At 45.1% G+C, this 22,053-nt stretch overlaps 1 protein-coding gene across 2 annotated transcripts in view; it reads left to right on the plus strand.

Annotated features, from left to right (window-relative positions):
• The window catches only part of LOC147620693 (ethylene-overproduction protein 1-like), a 55,063-nt gene that overhangs the window by 13,541 nt on the left and 19,469 nt on the right, over positions 1-22,053 (plus strand). For both annotated transcript variants that reach the window (XM_086824961.1, XM_086824962.1), the window contains 2 exons: positions 15,610-15,901; positions 16,031-16,340. In XM_086824961.1, coding sequence (XP_086681087.1) covers positions 15,610-15,901; positions 16,031-16,340 — 602 coding nt within the window. The remainder of the gene's footprint in view (positions 1-15,609; positions 15,902-16,030; positions 16,341-22,053) is intronic.

Raw genomic sequence — 22,053 nt, forward strand, 5'->3', positions numbered from 1 at the left:
GCCATCGACCGATGACAGACATCTTTGGATAGTGATGTATATGATGCTTACCTTTGTTGTTGGAGTTTTCCTTCCCAGATGTTATCCATTAGGAGCTCCTAGTACCTTACTTTTCCTCAGTTAGTTGTTTAGTTGTTTTAGCTTTTCTTACATAGACATTGTATCAGATCCACCAATTGTTGTAACCTTTTTGGTCTCATAGGTCATTTTGGCCTTTTGAGGACGTTAATATATCATTTCATTTCATTTCTCTCTCTTCCACCCTCCATAGCTTGCAGCTATGTTGTGCACACCATTTCCTACAAAACAAAGAGTAAATCAGGTTTTCGAGAATATGCTTCGTGCATAGGTCTCTAAGCGACCTTTTGATTGGGAGAGGTACATCACAATCGTCAAGTTTGCGGCTTGGCTGAGATCCCTGATAATGCCATGACTTCAAGGTATTTAGATTTATGTAGCATGACAATAATTTTTTGCTTAGGTTTTTGATGCATGTTTGGTCGAAAACATGTGTGCACCCATATTTTCCGACATTAGCTTTGTTCTTTTCCGTTCAAGTTCGTAACGTCAGCTTTGATTTATTCGTTCGGTTTTTTTTAAAATCTCGACTGTGGGAGAATTAGGGTTAGGTTAATGTGGGAGACATACACAGAGAAGCAAGGGAGAGAGAGAGAGAGAGAGTTGTGGGGATAAGTCAACTCATCAAGTGAGTGTGTGACTCCCCTATCACACATGTATATTGCACTAGTACACATAGTGCACTTAGTACATTAAAAGTACTAAGTGTACTATGTACTATAACTTATGGGCTTGTACACACTATAAGGGTGGGCATAACGCCTTTACCCCAACAACCTCCCACTTAAAGGCAAAGTGCCCTTAAGTAAAGGAAAAGAAAAAAATCAGCATGTACATGATAATATACAAGGCCATATCAAGGCTGAAACTGGCCTCATCCAATGCCCATCAAGTGTCTGCAATGAGCAAACCGCTCCGGAGGCAAACTCTTTGTCAACAGATCAGCCGGGTTGTCATCCGTATGAATCTTAACAAGCTGAATTTGCTTGTTCTCTATCACCTCTCTGATGAAGTGATACTTCACATCCACATGCTTTGTCTTTGCATGAAAGACAGGGTTCTTTGCCAACTGAATGGCACTCTGACTGTCACAATGCAACAATGGAATATCCCCTGTATAACCCAAATCAACCACTAACCGAGATAGCCATAATGCCTCCTTGCAAGCCTCTGTGGCTGCAATATACTCGGCCTCTGTAGTAGATAAGGCAGTGCACTTCTGCATCCTGGATATCCATGACACAGCACCTCCTGTGAATGTAAACACATAACCGGTAGTAGACTTCCGGTTATCTGGATGACCGGCATAATCCGAATCCGTGTAACCATGCACTAATGCATCCTGTTTGCCAAAACAAATGCACATATCCTGTGTGCCCTTCAGGTATCTCATGACACCTTTCACTGCTTCCCAATGCTTCTTGCCAGGGTTGGCCATGTATCTAGAAACCACTCCCACTGCAAATGCAATGTCCGGCCTAGTAGCAACCATGGCATACATGAGACTGCCACAAGCTGAAGCATACGGAATCTTGGCCATATCAGCCCTGTCACTATCCGACTGTGGGCTGTCCATAGCACTGAGTTTCACATATGGAGGCAAAGGAGTACTAGCTTTCTTCCCCCCGTCCATATTGAACCTCTGCAAGACTTTGCCAATGTATTCCTTCTGAGACAAATACAACACATGCTGATTTCTGTCCCGAAGTATCCGCATACCCAAGATGTGATTTGCATCACCCAAATCCTTCATATCAAAGGTTTGATGCAGCCTCTGCTTCAAGGCATCCATCTCCTTACGAGATTTCCCGGCAATCAACATATCATCAACATACAAGATGAGAATCAATAGACTGCCATCCAAAGCTTTCTTGGTGTACAAGCAGTGATCTATGTCACTTCTCCTGAATTTCTGAGATTTCATGAATGTATCAAATTTATGATACCATTCCCTTGGTGCCTGTTTGAGCCCATAAAGACTCTTTTTCAGCTTGCATACAAGCTTTTCCTTTCCACTCACTGCATAACCCTCTGGCTGCTGCATATATATCTCCTCATGGAGATCACCGTGAAGAAAAGCAGTCTTCACATCCATCTGAATCAAGTCCAGATCATCATGTGCAACCAAAGCTAATACAGCTCTAAGTGTGGTCATTTTGACCACTGGAGAGAAGATCTCATCAAAGTCCACACCATATTCCTGCTTGAAGCCCTTAGCCACTAACCTGGCTTTGTATCTTGGCTTTGCATCTGGTGCAACTTTGAGCCTGTATACCCACTTGCATGGCAAAACCTTCTTGCGTGCAGGCAAATGCACCAACTTCCAAGTTCCATTTTTGTGCAGAGAATCCATCTCTGACTTCATGGCACGCTCCCAAAGAGCCTTGTCTACCCTCTGTAAAGCCTCCTTATAACATGAGGGCTCCCCACAGTCAGTGAGCATCAAGTAGTCAACCCCTGGAACAAACCTGTCAGGGGCTCTGGAGGGTCTAGTGGACCTCCGTACCCAATGACCATCATTTGCAGGTTGCTGTCCAGCCTGCATATCACCCATTGGTGGCTCCTGTTCCATGCCATAAGGCTGAAAAATCATTCCCGGTATATCCTCTAATTGTGGTATATCCATAGGGATATCTTCTGCCATCTCTGGCTGTCCATTTGGACCATTTTCAGCACCATTTAAGGGCTGGTTTTCCTGCTGTAATGGCTGATTTACAGCCCTTTGTTGTTGTCCATGATGTCCATCATCATCAAAGATGACTCTGCCAGGCTCCTGTTGCCTTGCAGGCTCCTTATACATGCATGTTTCATAAAAAATGACATCATTGCTGCGTATAATCTTTCTATTTATGGGATCCCAAAGTCTATACCCCATTTCACCTCTGTCACCATATCCTAGGAATATGCATTTGTGAGACTTAGGATCAAGTTTGGTGCGCATTTCCCTGCGTATGTGCACGTACGCAACGCAACCAAACACTCTCAAGTGCTTGTATGACGGAGGCTTCCCTGTCCATACCTCTTCTGGCACTTTCCCACCAAGCCTCGTGTTAGGTGACCTATTTATAAGGTGAACGGCTGTCATAACAGCTTCAGCCCAAAAACCATGAGGTAATGCAGCATGTGACAACATAGAACGGACCTTCTCCTGTATGGTCCTGTTCATCCTCTCTGCTGTCCCGTTTTGTGGAGGATCATAAGGAGTAGAGAGCTCCCTCTTGATGCCTTTAGCATCACAAAAGTCCTGAAACTGTTTGGACATATACTCTCCACCATTGTCGGAACGCAAAGCCTTCAGTGTTTTGCCAGTTTGATTCTCAACAAGAGCAACAAACTTCTCAAACACTGAGAATGTATCACTCTTCAAACGAAGAGGATAAACCCACACCTTGCGTGTGGCATCATCTATAAAAGACACAAAATATTTTGCCCCTCCCAAAGAAAGCTGAGGCATCTCACATACATCTGTATGCACAAGCTCTAACTGAGCATCTTTCTGTCCAAGAGCTTTCTTGTGGGGGCACTGTAGTTGCCTACCATATATACAATGCTCACAAAACTGAAAACTTGAAAACTTTAGAGAAGGCAAGTAACCCAAACGAGACAATTGCTCCATTCCCTTGACACTCATGTGTCCCAACCGGCTATGCCACAGAGAAATTTCCGGCAGCTTGGTTGCATTTACATTAGCATGGTGACAAACACTTGCATGCATAAAGTAAAGAGTGTCCACCTTAGAGCCTCTGGCAACAACCAGTGAGCCCTTACTAATCTTCCACTTTCCACTACCAAATGTGGTAACATAATCAGCATCATCAAGCTGTCCAGTAGAAAGCAGATTCTTTTTTATCTCAGGCACATGCCTGACATCATGGAGCATAAGCTGTGAGCCATCTGAAAACACAAGCCTCACATCACCTCTGCCAAGAATCTTGCATGCATGGTTATCACCCAAATAAACCACTCCTTCATTGCCAGCAGTGTACCTGACAAACAAGTCTCTGCAACCTGTGACATGAAAGGAGGCACCTGAATCAATGATCCATGAGTGCATACCATGACCACCAGTAAGAAGTGAATGGGCATCAAGTGAAGAAGTAAATAGGACCTCATCCTCACTGCCACCTGCATGTGACACATTGATTTCTTCAATCTTGACTCCACTTTTGCCCTTTGGCTTTACATCTTTGGCTTCATCTTTCTCTTTGTCTTTGCCTTTTCCCTTTTCCTTTTGATCATTTTTCCATTTGTAACATTGCTTTTTAATGTGTCCCTTCTTGCCACAATAATGGCATTCCAAATCCTTTTTGGAGCAAGACTTGCTCCTTCCCCGTTCTTGGCTTTTACCCCTTTGCTGGGATCTCCCACGTGCATTCATTGCATTGGACTTTCCAACAGAATTATTCTTTCTGTTCATCTCTTCTTGAAGAAGAGCACCCTCAACATCTGCATATGACAGCATAGCATGCGAATTGCTAGTGGCTGTCCTGAATGTGTCCCAACTCTCTGGCAAAGTGCATAAGAGAAAAGTGGCTTTGAACTCATCGTCCATCGCCAACTTTTGATTAATGACCTGGCTGACAATACCATTAAACTCATTTAGATGGGCTGTCATAGACGCCCCTTCCTTCATCTGAAGACCTATGAGTTTCTTCAACCAATACACTTTGCTTGAGGCACTTTGTTGGGCATACAAGTCCTGCAATCTCTGCCACATTCCCCAAGCTGTCTTCTCTTCACGAATGCTGAAAAGTAATGAGTCTGACACAGACAACATGATAGTAGATCTTGCCAGCTCATCCATATCTTCCCACTCTTCAGCAGTAAGAGAAGCGGGCATTACACCCCTTTCTTTGATAGGCTTGTGTTGCTTGTTCTGGAGCAACACATTGTAGCACTGGGTTTGCCAAATATCATAATTATGCGAGCCTTCAAGCTTCTTGATGTGAAGCAATGAAGAGCTCTCACCTGTGGTTGCCATAGCAAAATGCAACCTGTCAATGCCTGACTCCCTGCAAAATGTGCAAACACTGCACCAAAAGCACACAAAGTGCTCACAGTTTTTCTCCCAAGCTTTATCTCCCACTGCGGAAGCACAAATGCAACTTTTCTCCCACTTTTTGTGATGAAATCACCAAAATCTGGTTGCTGCAGATTTTGGACAGCACCTTAAATGTGCTCTGTTGCCCTTCCAAAGTACTGTACAGCAGTACCAAGTGTTTACCAATGATGTACCAAACCTGTACCGGCAAGTACAGCAGCTGAATTTGAACCTTTTGGTCACTCAAAACAGTGTACAGCCATGCCAAAACTTGCACAAAGATGTGCCAAATCTGTACCAGCAGGTACAATAGCAATAAATGCTCTCCTGGCTGTCCAAATGAGTAAAAATCAGACTTTTACAGTTCCGAACACTGCATAAAACAGTCCCGAACAGAAATTGGGCAAAAGCCCCTTGACTGCAAGCTGATTTTTGAGGATTCAAGGCATAAATGTCTTGCCTGCTGCTTTGCCAAGCTCAACAAGCATACGAACTTGAAAAGCCCCTTGATTTAAGATCAATTTCTGATCATACATGGTACATTGACGCACATGAAGGTATCCAGAGTGTTCACGATGCTTCCCCCTGGCCACATATACATCAAATACATGAAAGCCCCTTGATTTATAGGCACATTGAGTGCTTGTAAGGCATCAACACATTATCCACAGCATCAAATGCGATTGCCTGCATGCAAATCAACCAAATCGGCACAAAAGCCCCTTGATTTGCGCTGCAATTTGCTGCAATTTTGCCCAAATGTGCGATTTTTCACATCATACAGCATGTATGAGTGCTTAATTGCACAATTACATCAAAAGCCCCAAATTTTGACATTCAATTTCTTGCAAATTGATCCTGATTGTGACCAATGTCCTGCAAATTGATCCTGATTGTGACCAATTTCCTGCAAATTGATCCTAATTGTGATCAATGTCACCCAATTTTGCCAATTTTGCTCAAAAATTGAGCAATTGGGCACCTGTACCTGCTCAATTGATTACTGTACTTGCTCAATTGCAAATCCCAAAAAAAAATTGAAGCATGTACCTCTGAAAAAAAATTCTGTTTGCAAGAAAGAGGAGGGTCGTGTTGATGCTGCTGCAGTTGTGCAGGTGAAGGACTCCTCAGGCAAACTGCAGAAGACTGAGCCAATGGAGGGCTCCTGTTTGCAGCAACTGTGCAGAGAGGTGGTCGAGTTGCCACTTCACGGTCAAGCACAAGGGCGCTGCGTAGAACTGCCTTCGTTTAGTTGTATGCTACGCGTACGGGCGAGCAGTCGAGCAGACCAGTTGTTACGCCTTCGCCCAATTCGACGCCTGCCTGCTTGTTGACGTATTCGCCTAGCGCATCTACGCCCAGCGCTACACGCCTTGCCTCTGATTCGCCTGAGTTCGCACAGCCGGCGCCATCGCTTGGTGGTTCTTTCGCGATACCAGGGTGCTATCGCCTGAGTTCGCCTCTTCGCTCGCCTAGCTTCGCCTAGCGCCACTCGCCTAGGTTGATGGAAGCCCGCTTATGCTGCCTTGGCTATGTTCGCTCGCTTATGAGCGCCACCCGCCTACAGCAGCAGCCGCTGGTGGCCACAAAGCGCAACAAGCTTTCTTGTACGCAGCCTTCTACGAACGCTCACAGGAGCTTCTTACTCGCTCCAAATTTTGCCACCACAGCCGCTGCGCCTGGTCTTCGCTACAAGCTTGCCTTCACGATTGCTGGCTCGACTGTGTGCTCCAGTTGATGGCTCTGATACCAGTTGTGGGAGAATTAGGGTTAGGTTAATGTGGGAGACATACACAGAGAAGCAAGGGAGAGAGAGAGAGAGAGAGAGTTGTGGGGATAAGTCAACTCATCAAGTGAGTGTGTGACTCCCCTATCACACATGTATATTGCACTAGTACACATAGTGCACTTAGTACATTAAAAGTACTAAGTGTACTATGTACTATAACTTATGGGCTTGTACACACTATAAGGGTGGGCATAACGCCTTTACCCCAACACTCGACGTGTCGACGAGGGATATTTTTTTTTGATCCGACGGCTCCTGTGCTCGGCGTTTTGTCTTGTCCTTGTTTTTTGGCAATATCTAAGTGGGAGTTCGGTCCCTTTTTTTGTAAGCTTTGGTTAGCAGCAAATGTGTAGGAACAAGGATTATGAGCCTTAGATTTTGGAGGAGCTAGCTGTAGAAGTTTATTTAAAAATAGCTTTTAAGAAAGATAAAGATGGCTAAAGCTTTTGAGGCTATAAAAGCCTTGTGAAAATCATTATTTAGGGGAGGGGGAACATTGTTTTATAAAAAGGAATACGGGCTTGTATCAATTGTAGAGAAGAAGGCACGTGAATATAGAAGAGGAGCTTTGTTTTTAGAAGCTTTTTACGAAAAGCCTTTCTCTCTCTTCTCTAATGGCTCCACGTAAATTCAGGAGAGAGGGAGATTAAGATACGTGTGTGCCATGAGAGAGAGTTGGTTACACATGCAACAACTGTTGCGGTCGTCATCATCGTTGTCGAGGTCATCATCTAAGCGAGCGAAGAAGGAATAGCATGGGAGGAGCTCCTTTTTTGCCTTGGTAAATAAAGGGCTTTGCAACAAGCACACGTTACGCGTGGGCTTGCTTGGCTAGTGGAGGCGTCTTAGGGCCTTCACTTGTTGATGTGGTTCGAATCTCCTTGTGCACCTGCGCTTTACGCCTTTTGGGGGTGTAGTGTCTACACTTTGTGGTTGGCGCATGTCTCTTTGGTTTGGTCGCTTGGTGGGCCTCTTGGCTGATTCTTGGGCGGTTTGATAACACTTTGAGCAAAGAGTTCAACCAAAGTGACAAGGATGAAGTCCAAGTTGCCTTTGAGGATGTGAATTGCAAGATCTTGAGGAGGGTTGATTTGGCACGTATGAGGTTCTTCATGTTCAGTGGAAATTTTTTACAAGGGAGGATTGTGGTGGACTCATCATGGTCTATGGTTGATTGTACACAAGTTCTTGGATTTCTTGAAAGGCATGATCTTCATTGACATATTGGGGGTTAACATGTGATTTGGATACCACGTCTAGTGATGATGCATGGTATGTTTCTTTCTTCTGGTTTCGACAGCACAATGGTATGGTAGCTTTTAAAAGGCTCGTGTTCTTTATTTGGTCATCACAAGATCTTGGGCCTGGGATTTGGGATTATGCATATGCTTAAGAGTTCCTCGTGATTAGATCGATAATTTTTGACGATCAAGTCTTTGTATGGCTCGTGCTTCAAGAAAGTGTCTTTGTGCTCAAGGCAAATGGGGGTTGCTTCTTCTTTTGACTCTTGTGTGGTTCACATGGTTTGTTGTGGAGGATGAGGATGCCTATGGGTTTCTTAATAGTGCCCCGGTTGCTAGGGACACATACATTATTAGAGAGTTCTTGGTTCACATTAAAGATATCGATGAGTTTCTTGGGGTTAACATTGTTGAGGAGGACAAGTGTATCATTGGGGTTTTCCTTGTTCATATCATAGATGAAGATGAGATTACAAATTTGCCTATGGATTATGAGTTTGACAACGATCTTCTTGTATCACGGATAGCTTTATTTGTGATGACACTACTTTGGATACTCGGGAGGATATATTTGCAGCTTTTTTGGCCATGCATTCATTGTGTACACAAGAGGCCTGTGGTGAGAACATGGTTCAGGGGAGTTGTTCGAATGGCTTATGCATCAAAGTGGGCTATTTGATGATCCATTGGTTAAAAGCAGCACATTGTTCATGCGGTCTGCTTCTGAAGCTGCAACTTTAAGATGGTCCTTTGGCTTATGCTGGTGAGCAACAACGATCCTTTGTCATTGACCTTGGAGGATGTGGAACGGCAATGATGACTCTTGTTGCAAATCGAGATGTCCAAGCATACCTCGATTTGGGGAGGTAAAACGTGACGGAAATTTTTTCTCGGGTTTTTGATGCACGTCTAGCTGGAAATGTATGTGTGCACCCATATTTTTCCAACATTGGCCTTTTGTGTTCAATGTTAATCGCGTTGGTTTTGGTTAGTTTGTTCTAGTTTTTTGGAATCTCGTCGTGTGTTGATGAGTGATCTTTTTTCTCGATCCGACAGCTCTGGTGATTGGCGTTTTGTTAGTCGCCCTTGTTTTCTTTGGCATTATCTCAGTGGGAGCTCAGTCTTATTTTTTGAAAGCTTTGGTTAGAAGGAAACGTGTAGGAACAAGGGATAAGTTTTTTTTAAAAAATAGCTTTTAAGAAAGCTAAAGATGGCTAAAGATTTTGAGGCAATAAAAAGCAATGTGAGAATCATTATTTTTGGGAGGAGGAACATTGTTTTATAGAAAGGAATCGGGGCTTGTAACTTTTGTAGAGAAGAAGGTGCATGAAGATAGAAGAGGAGCTTTGTTTTTAAAAGCTTATGAAAAGCCTTCGTCTCACTTATGTAACATATGCGCATAAGTTCATGAGAGAGGGAGATTAAGATATTTGTGCGCCACGAGAGAGAATTGGCTGCACATACAACAACTGTCGCGGTTGGCATCATCGTCGTTGAGGTCGTAATCTAAGCGGGCAAGTTGGCACGAGGCAACGAGCAAAGAAGGAATATCATGGGAGGAGCTGCGTTTAGCCTCGGTAAAGGGCTTTGCAAGGACGCATTATGCATGGGCTTGCTTGGCTGGTGGAGGCGCCTTAAGGCCTTCATTTGTTGATGCGGGCTCAAATTTTCTTGTGCGCTTGTGCCATACGCCTTTGGTCTTGAGTTGATTGTATTATACATGTAAAAAAAACAAAAAAAACCTGGTACCCCCCTCCCATGTAGGAAATGTATAGGAGACTTCTCGCATTTGTAGGAAACTATATTAGAGTGCATGCGGAAGCGGTACGGAGACAAGAGAATGAGAATGAGAGAAACACAAGATAGAAATCTGAATATATGAAGCAAGTACAACAGCCCTGCGTGGAGCAGTGTGTGACTCTGTGGGTAGGGCTTGTGCTGTGGATGGAGAAGAAAGTGATGGATAGGAGTGAGAGCATGGGGGCACATATATATACCCCCTCTAGGAGTTGGTCGACTGGTCTGGTGCCTAAAATGCATAATAAAAATAGCCGATGCTACCTAAAATAATCAGAGCTCCTACATCCCCCACTAACTCAGTGATGGGGCTCACAACCAGGAGATGATTCATGCTAACACCCCCTCTCAAACTCCTGGCCAAGCTGTCCCTTTTAGTGCGAGCAATATGCGCACTGTGGCTCCCAGTGAGATTCAAATCATCCTCATAAAGAATAATAAGAGTAACCAACCCTCCTTCTCGGTGGATGTAGAGATTGGGATTTGAATCCGATCTCTAAAAACCAGTGTGTATGAAAAAGCTATCAATACGTTGGTACCATGCTATGGGTGCCCGCTTGAGACCATATAAGGCCTTCCGTAAGCAGTAGACCATATCCTCTGCTCCTGGAATAAGGAATCCTGGGGGCTGCTCAACATAGACCTCCTCCTGTAGAGTTCCGTCGAGGAAGGCGGACTTTACGTCCATCTGATAAATGGGCCAATGATGATGAGGTGCGAGAGCAATCACTCTCCTGATGGTGGTCATCCTGGCCGTAGGTGCAAAGGTTTCTTGAAAATCCACGCCAGACTTCTGGGCATAGCCCTTGGCAACAAGACGAGCTTTGTGCTTATCCAATTTGCCATCTGAACGATACTTGGTCTTATAGACCCATTGGACTCCAATCACCTTCCGCCGTGTAGGCCGAGGAACCAACTCCCATGGCTGATTCCGCTCAATGGAATCCAACTCTGCCTTCATAGCACGCCTCCAAACATCCTGTGATAGAGCCTGCTCAATGCTAGTCGGCTCACTATCCTGTAAAACTCGGGACATGAGTGCAGAGTTCACACATGTGTCTGACCCTGCTGCTGAAGTCTCTGGGATCTCCTCAAGCCATCTTGGCTGGTCTCCGGAAGCTCGGTAACTCTAGAATCCCAGACTGTCTGAAAGAACCATCTAGGTACATGCCATGCCCTAGTAGGGCGGTCTTGACTGACCTTTGCATCCTGATGCTCCTCTTGGGCCCCCTCAGAGGAGGGTACATGCGCTATCTCCGGTATGGGTGCGGGAGGAGGAATGCATGGCAACATGGCTGGAATGGACGGAGACTGAGAAGCAAAAGGTTGAGCTGCCTCGTCAATGTCTCCGGACTGCGAAGAAGAAGTAGAAGAAGCCCCCTCTGAGAGACTAGGAGTAGTCTCGACAAAGACCACATCTCGACTGATCTCCACCTTCCAAGAATTGGGGTCATAGAGCTTGTATCCTTTGGTCGTGGTGCTATATCCAACGAACACTAGGCGCTTGGATTTGGCGTCCAACTTCGTCCTGTTTGCCTTAGGCACATGTACAAAAGCGTCAGATCCAAAAAATCGAAAATGAGAGACGGAAGGACGCGTACCATATTAAGCTTCATAAGGAGTCTTGCCACGAACAGCAAGTGTAGGAGACCGATTGCGAATATGAACCGCAGTAGCAACCGCTTCGGCCCAAAGAGGCTTTGGAAGCCCCTTATGCTCCAGCATGGTCCTCGCCATCTCCACAATGGTCCGGTTCTTTCTCTCCACAACACCATTCTCTGACGGTGTCCCTGAATTGGCAACCTCCATCTGAATGCCATGAGAGGCACAATAGTTCTTGAACTGATTTGAAGTGAACTCGCCACCAAGATCGGCTCTCAAAGTCTTGACAGAATGTCCAGACTGCTTCTCCACCAATGTCCTCCAATCACAAAATTTGCCGAAGGTCTCATCCTTGGTCTTCAAGAAATAGACCCATGTGTACCTGGTACAATCATCAACAAATAGCAGCATGTAATGAGCATTGCCCACTAACGGTGTGCGCATGGGGCCGCACAAATCCGAATGAACAAGCTCCGATGGGGTAGTGGCTCTCCTGGTGGCCTTCTTTGGAAAGGCCTCTCGATGCTGCTTGCCCTTAAGGCAACTCTCACATACACCGGGCCGTGCCCCAACAGCTGGCAACCCCTCTACCAAATTTTCACGAAATTCCTGGCGTAAAGCATCATAATGCAAATGTCCATAACGTGCATGCCACAAAACTCCTGTCTCGGCTACTGATTTGGCCATAAGAGCGGTGAGTTTGTATAGGCCACATTCTTGCACTCCTTGCCATAGAGGCTGCCCTGTATCACGATCCTCAACGATGACGAAATGCTCATCAAAGATGACTCAGGTACTTAGCCTGGTAAGAGAACTCTCAGACAAAAGGTTAAATCCCAAATTTGGAACATAAAGGACCTCAGCATCTGACCTGTGTCCTTTGAGAGCGGATCCTTGTATTCGAAGAGTGGACCTATCTCCAATAGTGACATTTGCGGACTTGTCATGAAGGTTCTGAAGCCAAACGTGCCGATAGGTCATGTGGCTTGAAGCGCCACTATCCACATACCAAGGTCGAGAATTAGAAGAGGCCAATGCAGTCTCGCTGGTCTCCAACTCTGTAATCGAGAGGAATACCCCCTCTTCCAGGGTTGCGGCTGTAGAAAAACTTGTATCTTTGGCTTTGGACTTCTCTGTCCACCATGTAGGTCTAAGGTTGGGGTGCTTTTTGTAGCATTGATCCATAGTATGCCGTGTCTTCTTGCAATGGGCACACTCCACCTCAGACTTGGTCTTCTCCTTTTCACCCTTTTTCTCCTTTTTGAATGAATCCTGCTTCCCTTTCCCTTTGGATTGCCCCCCTCTGAGCAGTAAACGCCTTGGAGCCTTTGCTGCTACCACCGTCTCTTTGTAGGAACCGGGCCTCCTGCTCCAAGATCATAGGAACAAGATCCTCCTAGGTGATGTCCTCTGTCCGGTTGGAGGCAAGAAGTGAAGAGTACAGGTTGTCAAACTTGGGAGGAAACTGAGCAAGTAGCTTGATTGCCATATCCGTTGAGGCAATTATCTTGCCACAAGACGCTGTCTGACTCCGCAACAACTCCATCTGGTTGATGCGATCTCGCATGGAAGATGAATCAGTACATGTTATCTTCGCAAGTTGCACCTCCAAAGACATGCGCTTGGTAGAGGTCTTGACCTCATAGAGGTCCTCGAGCTTCTTCCATATTTGATAAGCCATGGTATAAGACTTGATATGGGGGAGAACCACATCTTGGCAGTTCATGAAGATGAAGGATCTAGCTCGAGCATTGAATCGGTCCCATAAAGCTGCCTCGTGCAAGGTACGAGATGTAGCCGACTCTGCTGAGGTATCTGGCCGAAGTATAGGGGTGGTGACAAACTCCCAAAGGTCATATGTCTCTAGAATAGACATGGCCTTGACCTTCCATAGGTCAAAATCGGTGCCATCCAGCTTTGAAGATTCGGGGATATTGGGAAGAATGGGTATATGCATTGATGGTGCTTGAAGCAAGGGCTGTTCCACAATGTCATCAGCCATGATCCCACAATAGAATGCTGTAAAGAGTACTTACTGCTTCGAAAAAAAACACAGCCAAGAAGAGGGCTGCAGATCAGCCACAAAAACACAACTGTATGGAGTGTTCTCTCTCTCAAGGCACTGAAAACGCAAACCCTAGATGATGAGGGAAAGCTTAGAGGAGGAGGAAGATGAGGCTGAAGATAGAGGAAGGGCTGTCAGAAGGGGAGGGTGGGAGGCTGAAAAACGCAGCCAAGAACTGCTGGCTAAGCACCAAGGAAAAGAGGGCAACAGAAAGGGGAGGGAGGAGGGGCTGAAAACGCAACCCCTAGGGCTGTAGAGAGGAGCAGCAGCAGAAACGCAGCCACCAATTCTGTCCAACAGCCGGGAAGCAGAAAACGCACCTCTCCAATGTCCAGATGATGATGCCCGGGCTGAAACAGGCCGCCTTGATGAAAACGCAGCACCCCTTGATGATGACAATGCTGGCCGCCTCTGAAAAACACAGAATTCAGCAGCTTCTTCGTGATGAAATCCTCCGAAAAGATGCCTTGTGCTCTGATACCATGTCAGAGTGCATGCAGAAGCGGTACGGAGACAAGAGAATGAGAATGAGAATGAGAGAAACACAAGATAGAAATCTGAATATATGAAGCAAGTACAACAGCCCTGCGTGGAGCAGTGTGTGACTCTGGGGGTAGGGCTTGTGCTGTGGATGGAGAAGAAAGTGATGGATAGGAGTGAGAGCATGGGGGCACATATATATACCCCCTCTAGGAGCTGGCCGACTGGTCCCTAAAAGGACAAAAGGAGGACAAAAATAAATAATGCTAGAAGGCCCATAAAAGGTGCCTAAAATGCATAATAAAAATAGCCAATGCTACCTAAAATAATCAGAGCTCCTACGTCCCCCACTGACTCAGTGATGGGGCTCACAACCAGGAGATGATTCATGCTAACAAACTATTCAATGTTTTTGTCTTGAAGTTGATTGTTTCATTGCTTCCATGGTTTGTAAAGTCTAGCATAAAATAGATAGCATGCATATGATTTTTTGGACCTAGTAACATTTCCAACCTTCTTTAAAAAAATAAATACATTTAGGATTTGTAGGAAGCACGCTTTCAGAAACGCCTAGTAACTATGTGTCAAACCCCCAACTTCTGCATTGGGACTTAGACCCCCTAACCACTTGTTTACGTGGGGGAAAGGCCTCACTTGCATGTCTACGACAATGAGCATTACCCCATAGCGTTGTACTCATTCTTGCAAGCAAGCTTGATTTGGTTGAAGCATGAATAATGAATGTTTTGCACATTTAGTGCTTATTCTGACTTCTTCTAACTATTATTAGGAAAGAAATGGCACTTCTTTGCATGTTTTAGGGTTTTATAGCACCTTTTTACTACCCTTGTGTACAATTTTTTTTGGAAACGTTTTGAAAAGGTTTGAAACCTATGGAATATCTCTTGAAACCTGGCAACTATGCATTCAAGTGTGAATTTCCAAAGAAAACTCCAGCTGTGTGTCTAAAAGCTTTCTAGAAGTGACTAGTGTGTGCAGATCAGTATCACTGACAATGGCATTTGGAATCACCATTCTTGCATGTGTGTAGCGCAAATAGATGAGCCATATGAGGAGCCTTAGTAGTTTTTTGCATGGAATGAAATGTGCTTGTTTACTGGGTTTGTCAAGGGCATTCCTCATCACATATGCCGTAGGATGTAAGAGGTAAATCCATGGACTGATTCTAATGCTTTTGCATGGTTTCCTAGGCATAGCTAGAGGCTTAATCTTCTGACAAGTTAAGCATGCTTGAAGGCAGATGGCTGACTGGCAGATGGGTTGTCCAACATGTTAGTTCATGTATAACTGTCCACCTGTTCATTATTCAAATTTGGGTGGCTTTGCTGTGGTTTTTCTTCTGTAATTATGCTTGCTTGTCTGGGCAAGGCTTCTACTCTGTGCATGGAGGTGCATGCAAAATACATTCTTTTTGTGCTCTTTGTTTTTATTTTGTTGAGCTTTATGCTTTCTGCTCTCTAACCTACGCAGTTGGTGGATCGACTTTGAACCCTAGGTTGAATTGTCCAAGGGCTGCAATGCGCAGCTTGAGTCTTGCTCGCAAATATGCAAGCTCCGAACAAGAGAGGCTTGTTTATGAAGGATGGATCTTGTATGACACAGGACACCGTGAGGAGGCCTTGGAAAAGGCTGAGGAATCGGTCAGCATTCAACGTTCTTTCGAGGCATTTTTTTTGAAAGCGTATGCCCTAGCAGATACCACCTTAGATCCTGATTCGTCTGCTAAAGTCATTGGACTTCTTGAGGAAGCTTTGAAATGCCCATCTGATGGCTTACGAAAGGGCCAGGTATACGTGGGCTGGACGTTGATGTGTCAAAAAGTGCTTGTAAATGTTTGAATTGTGATTTGCCTTTGTTAGCCTCATGCCTTTTTGTCAATTAGGGTAATGAATGAATGCAGTGCCATTTTGTTGCAGGCACTCAACAATTTGGGTAGCGTCTATGTAGACTGTGGAAAGCTTGACCTTGCAGCTGATTGCTATTTGAGTGCATTAAAGATCCGGCACACACGGGCACATCAAGGACTTGCTCGTGTCCATTATCTAAAAAACGACAGAGAAGCAGCATATGAGGAAATGACTAAGCTGATCGAGAAGGCTCGGAATAATTCCTCAGCCTATGAGAAGCGCTCTGAGTATTGTGATCGTGACATGGCAAAAGCAGACTTAAGTATGGCTACTCAGCTAGATCCTCTACGGACCTACCCCTACAGATATAGAGCAGCAGGTTTGTGGTTGCTATAAACCTGCTGAGACTTTTTTTTAAAGGTAAATCTGGAGAGAGGAATAAACTTCTTTGTTGGCTGTTAGTGAAGCTAGTAGTGGTCATTGATCTCACTCCCTTGTTCTAGCTGTGACAACCGCATCTCGGGCAGCAATACATCTTTGAAAGCACCTCCTCCTATGATCATGTTACCGAAGTTCCTCTTCTGCCTGCAACCATTCAGCCTCAAGTTCTTCTTTCCATCTCTACTTAGCTTCAATTTTCCCAACTCTGCTGAAGTTGTCATATGTGCTTGGCTTCAATCTCTTCAGCTCTTTGCCGATAATGGGTGTCTTATCGAAGTTCCTCTTCTGCCTGCAACCATTCAGCCTCAAGTTCTTCTTCTTTCCATCTCTACTTAGCTTCAATTTTCCCAACTCTGCTGAAGTTGTTGTTTGTGCTTGGCTTCAATCTCTTCAGCTCTTTGCCGATAATGGGTGTCTTATCTCTTCACATTCCTGTATGTACTCAAAGATTCATTTCCCTCCGTCAGAGTGAGGTTCTTGTTGAGAGTGTATCCAAAAGAAGTGATTTCCTACCTAGGTTAGAGCTATGCTAAGACCTTTGGTGGTCCTAGTCTGTTTTGCTTTTTTGCGACCCTTTCCCCTTCTGGTTTCATTGGTGTTTTGAGCAGGTTCTCCAACTAGTCCTTGGAGAATCATTGGAAAGGAGGTATATGGGTGTTGCGATACATCCAAGGTACTGAAGAGTACGGCATCACCTATGGTGCGGGCAAGACCCTCAGTGGCTTTTGTGATCCAGATCCAAGCTTCTTAGTGGCTTTTGTGACTCAGATCCAAGGTACTCTTATGTTGCGATACATCCAAGGTACTTAGGAGTACGACATCACATATACTGCGGGCAAGACCGACCCTCGGTGGCTTTTGTGACTCAGATTGGGTAGGTGATTCGAACACTACCCTCAGTAATAGGGTATTGTTTTTCTCTCGGTTCGGGATGCATTTCTTGGGTCTGTAAGAAATAGCCCTTTGTTGCACTCTTATCGATAGAGACTGAGTACAAAGCTGCATGTTTTGCATCATGTGAGGCATTGTGGCTGAGGAGGATTTGACAAGATATGTGAGTGGTTCAGAAGAAGCCTACAATGTTGGAATCCTATTTTTCATGCTTCGTCAAGTCTAACTTGTAGTGCATGGCCCATCAGGTATGCTCGGCGTGAGGACACTGTTGGGATGTGGCTGGGTGGTATGGGACGCCTGGTCTTATTGCGTCTGGAGAGCAGGGCCCAAGACGTAGCTTTAGCCTCCAGCTCGGGGGGACGGTTGAGAGGTGAGCCTTAAGCCTTGATCCTAAGTGGGTTCTATGTCATGGCCCTGTGAAAATGGATCAGCACAAGTGTGGGCATGGTGGTTGCAGAGTCAGAATATTGAATGATTCACATGGGGGGTGCCCGGACAGAGTTAAAGATGTGTGGACATCCCTAGGTGTGAAGGGGGGAACTAGAACATTAAACTTTAATGTTTATTAAAGTTGCCCCTAGGCCTTAGTGGCCCCTAGGGGACTTTTAAAGTTTGGGGGCCCTAGGATTTTTATGGGGAGGAGGCCACTCCACTTTTGGAGTGTGTACTTCTCTCTCCTCCCTCTCTCTCTTCTTTTTGGGAAAAGGAGTCGTGGAGCATCCATGCGTTGGTTCTCAAGCGTGGAAAAGCAAGGGAAGCTTTGGTCGACTGCTGAAGGGTTGCTGTTGCTGACTTCTGTGTGCTGTAACAGGCCGTACAGCAGCCGTACAGTGCTGTACAACAGCAGGTACTGCTGTGGACAGAGAGGCACAGAGCTGTGGGACAGAGACAGGCGGCTGGAGCTGCTGAATTCAGGCTGTACAGGCTGTACGACTGCAAGTACAGTTTTGTACTTTCTGTAGGTACACTGTACGGCCAGTTCTGGGGCAAGTACAGGTGCTGGGCAACACTGTTGCAGACGGCGCAGGCGACCAGCAGCAAATCAGTAGGCGGCTACTTCTGGTTTTCTGCAGAAACAGCCCGTACAGTCAAGTACAGTCAAGTACAGTGCTGTTTTTCAGATCTGTACATTCAAAGACAGCATAGAAGTGAACACAAGGAGGAGGGTACAGACAAGTACATACTCAAGTGTGAAGCAGGGTTGTGGAAACAAGTGCCTGCAAGTACAGATTGGTACCGATACTTCCTCCAGTGCTGATTCACGAGCTGATTTTGGTAAGCTCCTCATCTGTTCATCTATCTCTCTTTCTACTGCTTGATGTCTGTTGGCAGATATGAGTTATATGGCCCCTTGTGAGAGGAGGGGTATGGCAGATTGACAAGGGTTGAGACAGAGTTTGGATAGTACATGTATGTATGAGCTGAGATGTTGTATCATGCACTTGTATGCCAGATGTATGCTCATGGCTGCCCTGCGTAGTGGTCTTGGCTGATCAGAGGGAGGCACAGTGTGTTATTTGGAGACACAGATCTGTGTGCATAGATCCTCTGTGCTAAGAAGGATTGTGGGCCGTCAGATTGGACATACAGGTGTAATCTCTTGGCTGATTTTTGTTGTACTCAGCCATTCATATTTTTGGAATTGAATAAAGAAATACCAACAGTAGGGTGAAAACACAGCCAGCTATGGGGTGCAGAAGGCCGGCAAAAAAGGGCAGCATGTCAGAAAAAGTATGGAGAAGCTTGTGTGTACAGACCTGTAGAGGGGCCATGGATGTGTGAACCTGGTGATAAAAGAGGATGCGTGTAATATTAGAGGCGACCGACTTTTTTTGGAAAAAAATGTGTTGAAGAGGAGGCTATATATAGATCAGCCTTTTTTTTTTGGCAAGAAAGCTAAAATTAAGGGTGCCCTTGACAATCACGTATTTTTTTTAAAAAAGGGCTTGGCCTCATCTTTTCATATCTACACAATGAATTTAAGGCTGGTCAGTGATTACTCCTCCACGGGCAATCTTTCCACGGAAGCTAGCCTCCACCCTAAAAGCTTTTCTTTCAACATTTTACTTCTCTTTACCAAGTGAACTAGAAAACAACCCTTTTCCCACTACGAATACTACCAACCTTCAATCTCAAAATCAAGCCTCCGCATCACCGCAAATTGATCCGAATCAAGCACTTGTCGTCACGTACACCATGTAGCATTGGATCACGGAAGGTATGGACACTTGAATACTTGTCTCGCAAACCTTGAGACATAAGTTCAGCAGGCTTGGGGTGGACAAGCCTTTCTCCAAGTGCAAGGATCTGTTCTAGAACCATCAGCAGCTTCGTCCACTATGTCTGGTTCCTGTTCATTGTGGACATCGGAGAGAGGAGGTCCATTATAAGGTTTCAACCAGCTGACATGGAACACATCATGCATGGTCTGATTGGGAGGTAGTAGGTAGCTTCAGCTTCATGGAAACCTCATTGAACTTTTCTAAAATGGGGAAGTCCTTCCGAGAAGATCACATCTCTCCTGTCCTTGTTGGTTTGTCGAGTGTAGGCCTCCTACGCTTCAGCCAACCAGTCTTTTACAAACTCCAAAATCTCCTGGTAAGACTCTGTCAATTTGTTAGCTTCAGGCACTGAAGATGATGTCTTGGTCAACAATGACTGGAACGGTCTTCCAAATGTTGTTTCATATGGAGTCTTGCCAATAGCTTGTTGGTCGTGAACATAACACTTCAGCACGTCGATTGCCAATTGATTGTAAATCTCCGTTTGGCTGTCCATCTGTGGGTGGAATGCATTGGAAAAATTCAACTTAGTCTCAAAGTTATCAAATCAAATAATGTCCTCCAAAAATGATTGGTAAGCTTGGCATCTTGATCTAACACAATGGTCCTAGGTATGCCACCTATGGGATACCAATGCCGAATAAACAATCGAGCAACATCCTCAGCAATCACATTAGTCCTACAAGGAATAAGCACAACAAATTTGCTAAAATGATCAACGATCGTCAAACATTGCATAGTATGCTTACCCGGACTGGGAGGTAGGTTTGTCACAAAATCCATTGAAATGTCTTGAAAAGATCCTTCGGGAATGTGTAAAGTCTGTAACAACTCTATCTTCTTTCCACGAGAAGCTTTCACCTTTTGATAAACCAGACATTGTTGCACATGAGTGAACACGTCTCGCCTCATTCTTGGCCAATAAAACTTCCGCTCTAACTTCTCCAAAGTTGAGTTCATGCCCCTATGACCACCAGTAACGATATCATGGGCATCATGGAGAAGAGTTGCTTGGAACTGTTTCAACACATAAAGTTGACCTTTGTAGAAAAGCCACCATCTCAGATCAAGAAATGACATGGTTCTATGGCGTCCAATGCGTGTTCCCACTGAGTACCGAATTCGATGGAATCTGTGTACTTGTGCTTTATGTCATCTAGTTCTGTATCGGCAAATTCCATCCGTGTGGATTGGATGTGGGACACGGTTCCTTTCCTTCTCTAGGCATTGGCCACTGGGTTGTGCTTGCTCGGAAGATACTCGATCATACCACCAAATTACCGGAAAATTTGGCTCCAGCGGTGTTGACGGTCACTCCAATTTGCGCTTGGCATCATTTGAAGCCAATGCAAAGCCCGATGATCTGTGCAAATCTCAAAGTCGGGCCCACAAAGAAAATGTCTACAATGCTTCAGGGCCTGTATCACCGCAAGGAGTTCCCAGTCATAAACCGAGTAATTCTTCTCTACAGGAATTATGGAACATGTAAGCTACCAGATGCCCATCCTGTTGCAAGACCGCTTTGATAGTGATGTTACTGGCATTGGTGATCACCTAAAATGGGGCATCCCAAGAGGCTAGTGCCTAACAAGGAGCCTCAAATAATGCAACCTTGCGGTCCTTGAAAGCGTGTAAACCCAAGGGGTCATTTTGACGCCTTTAAGTAGATTAGTAAGAGCTGTTGAGATGTCGGAAAACTTGTCGATGTGGGTGGAATAGGCTTGGCAATACCCACAAAACGACCTAACGTCATATGTTGTTTTCGAAATCTCTTAGTTTAGGATCTCCGCCACTTTTGTTGCATTTGGCACTGATTATACATCTGAAGTAGTGAACCTTGTATAAATAAAATTCCTATTTCTTCTCATTGTCATAAAGCTCTTTGGGTAAATATCGTGTTGCTCTTCGGTAGGTGAGAAAATCAATATGTCATCCAAAAAGATGAAGATACACTTTCCTATCAAGTCCCTGAAAACACCCATCATCATAACGTAGCTGGGGTGTTTGTTAATTCAAAAGGCATGCCCCCTTAGTTTGGAATGCGGTTTTTGGGATGGTCATGTCCACAATTCTCACTTGATGGTAGCCACTTTCTCACCTGAGTCACCTTTGACCTGTCTGTGGAATCATCCTTTTACGCACCATCTCCGTCGTTCCTGAACCTCTGGACCTCCTGAGGGCGATGTTGGAGCAAACTTTCGCCTTCTTATGTGGAAGAGAACCCCCTGTTGCCAGTTGAAGCCCGAAACTCCATTTACACCTTTGATGATGGATGTCATTCTTCCTTAGAAAATTCATGGGTGAAACCTGTATGCCTTGCAGATGCGAGATGCTAGACTAACTACTAAGATGACTGCTATGCTGATGCAAGCCATGTGCAAGCCTACATGCTGAGCAAGAATGCAAATGGATGGGTTACTGATGCATGCCTAAGGGAAAAACCCTAAGGATGGCCTGCAAGATCTTGAGAAGTGG

This window comes from Cibotium barometz, chromosome 31, assembly GCF_041138505.1.
Source record: "Cibotium barometz isolate CiBa-2024 chromosome 31, ASM4113850v1, whole genome shotgun sequence".
In the NCBI taxonomy this organism is placed as follows: Eukaryota; Viridiplantae; Streptophyta; class Polypodiopsida; order Cyatheales; family Cibotiaceae; genus Cibotium; species Cibotium barometz.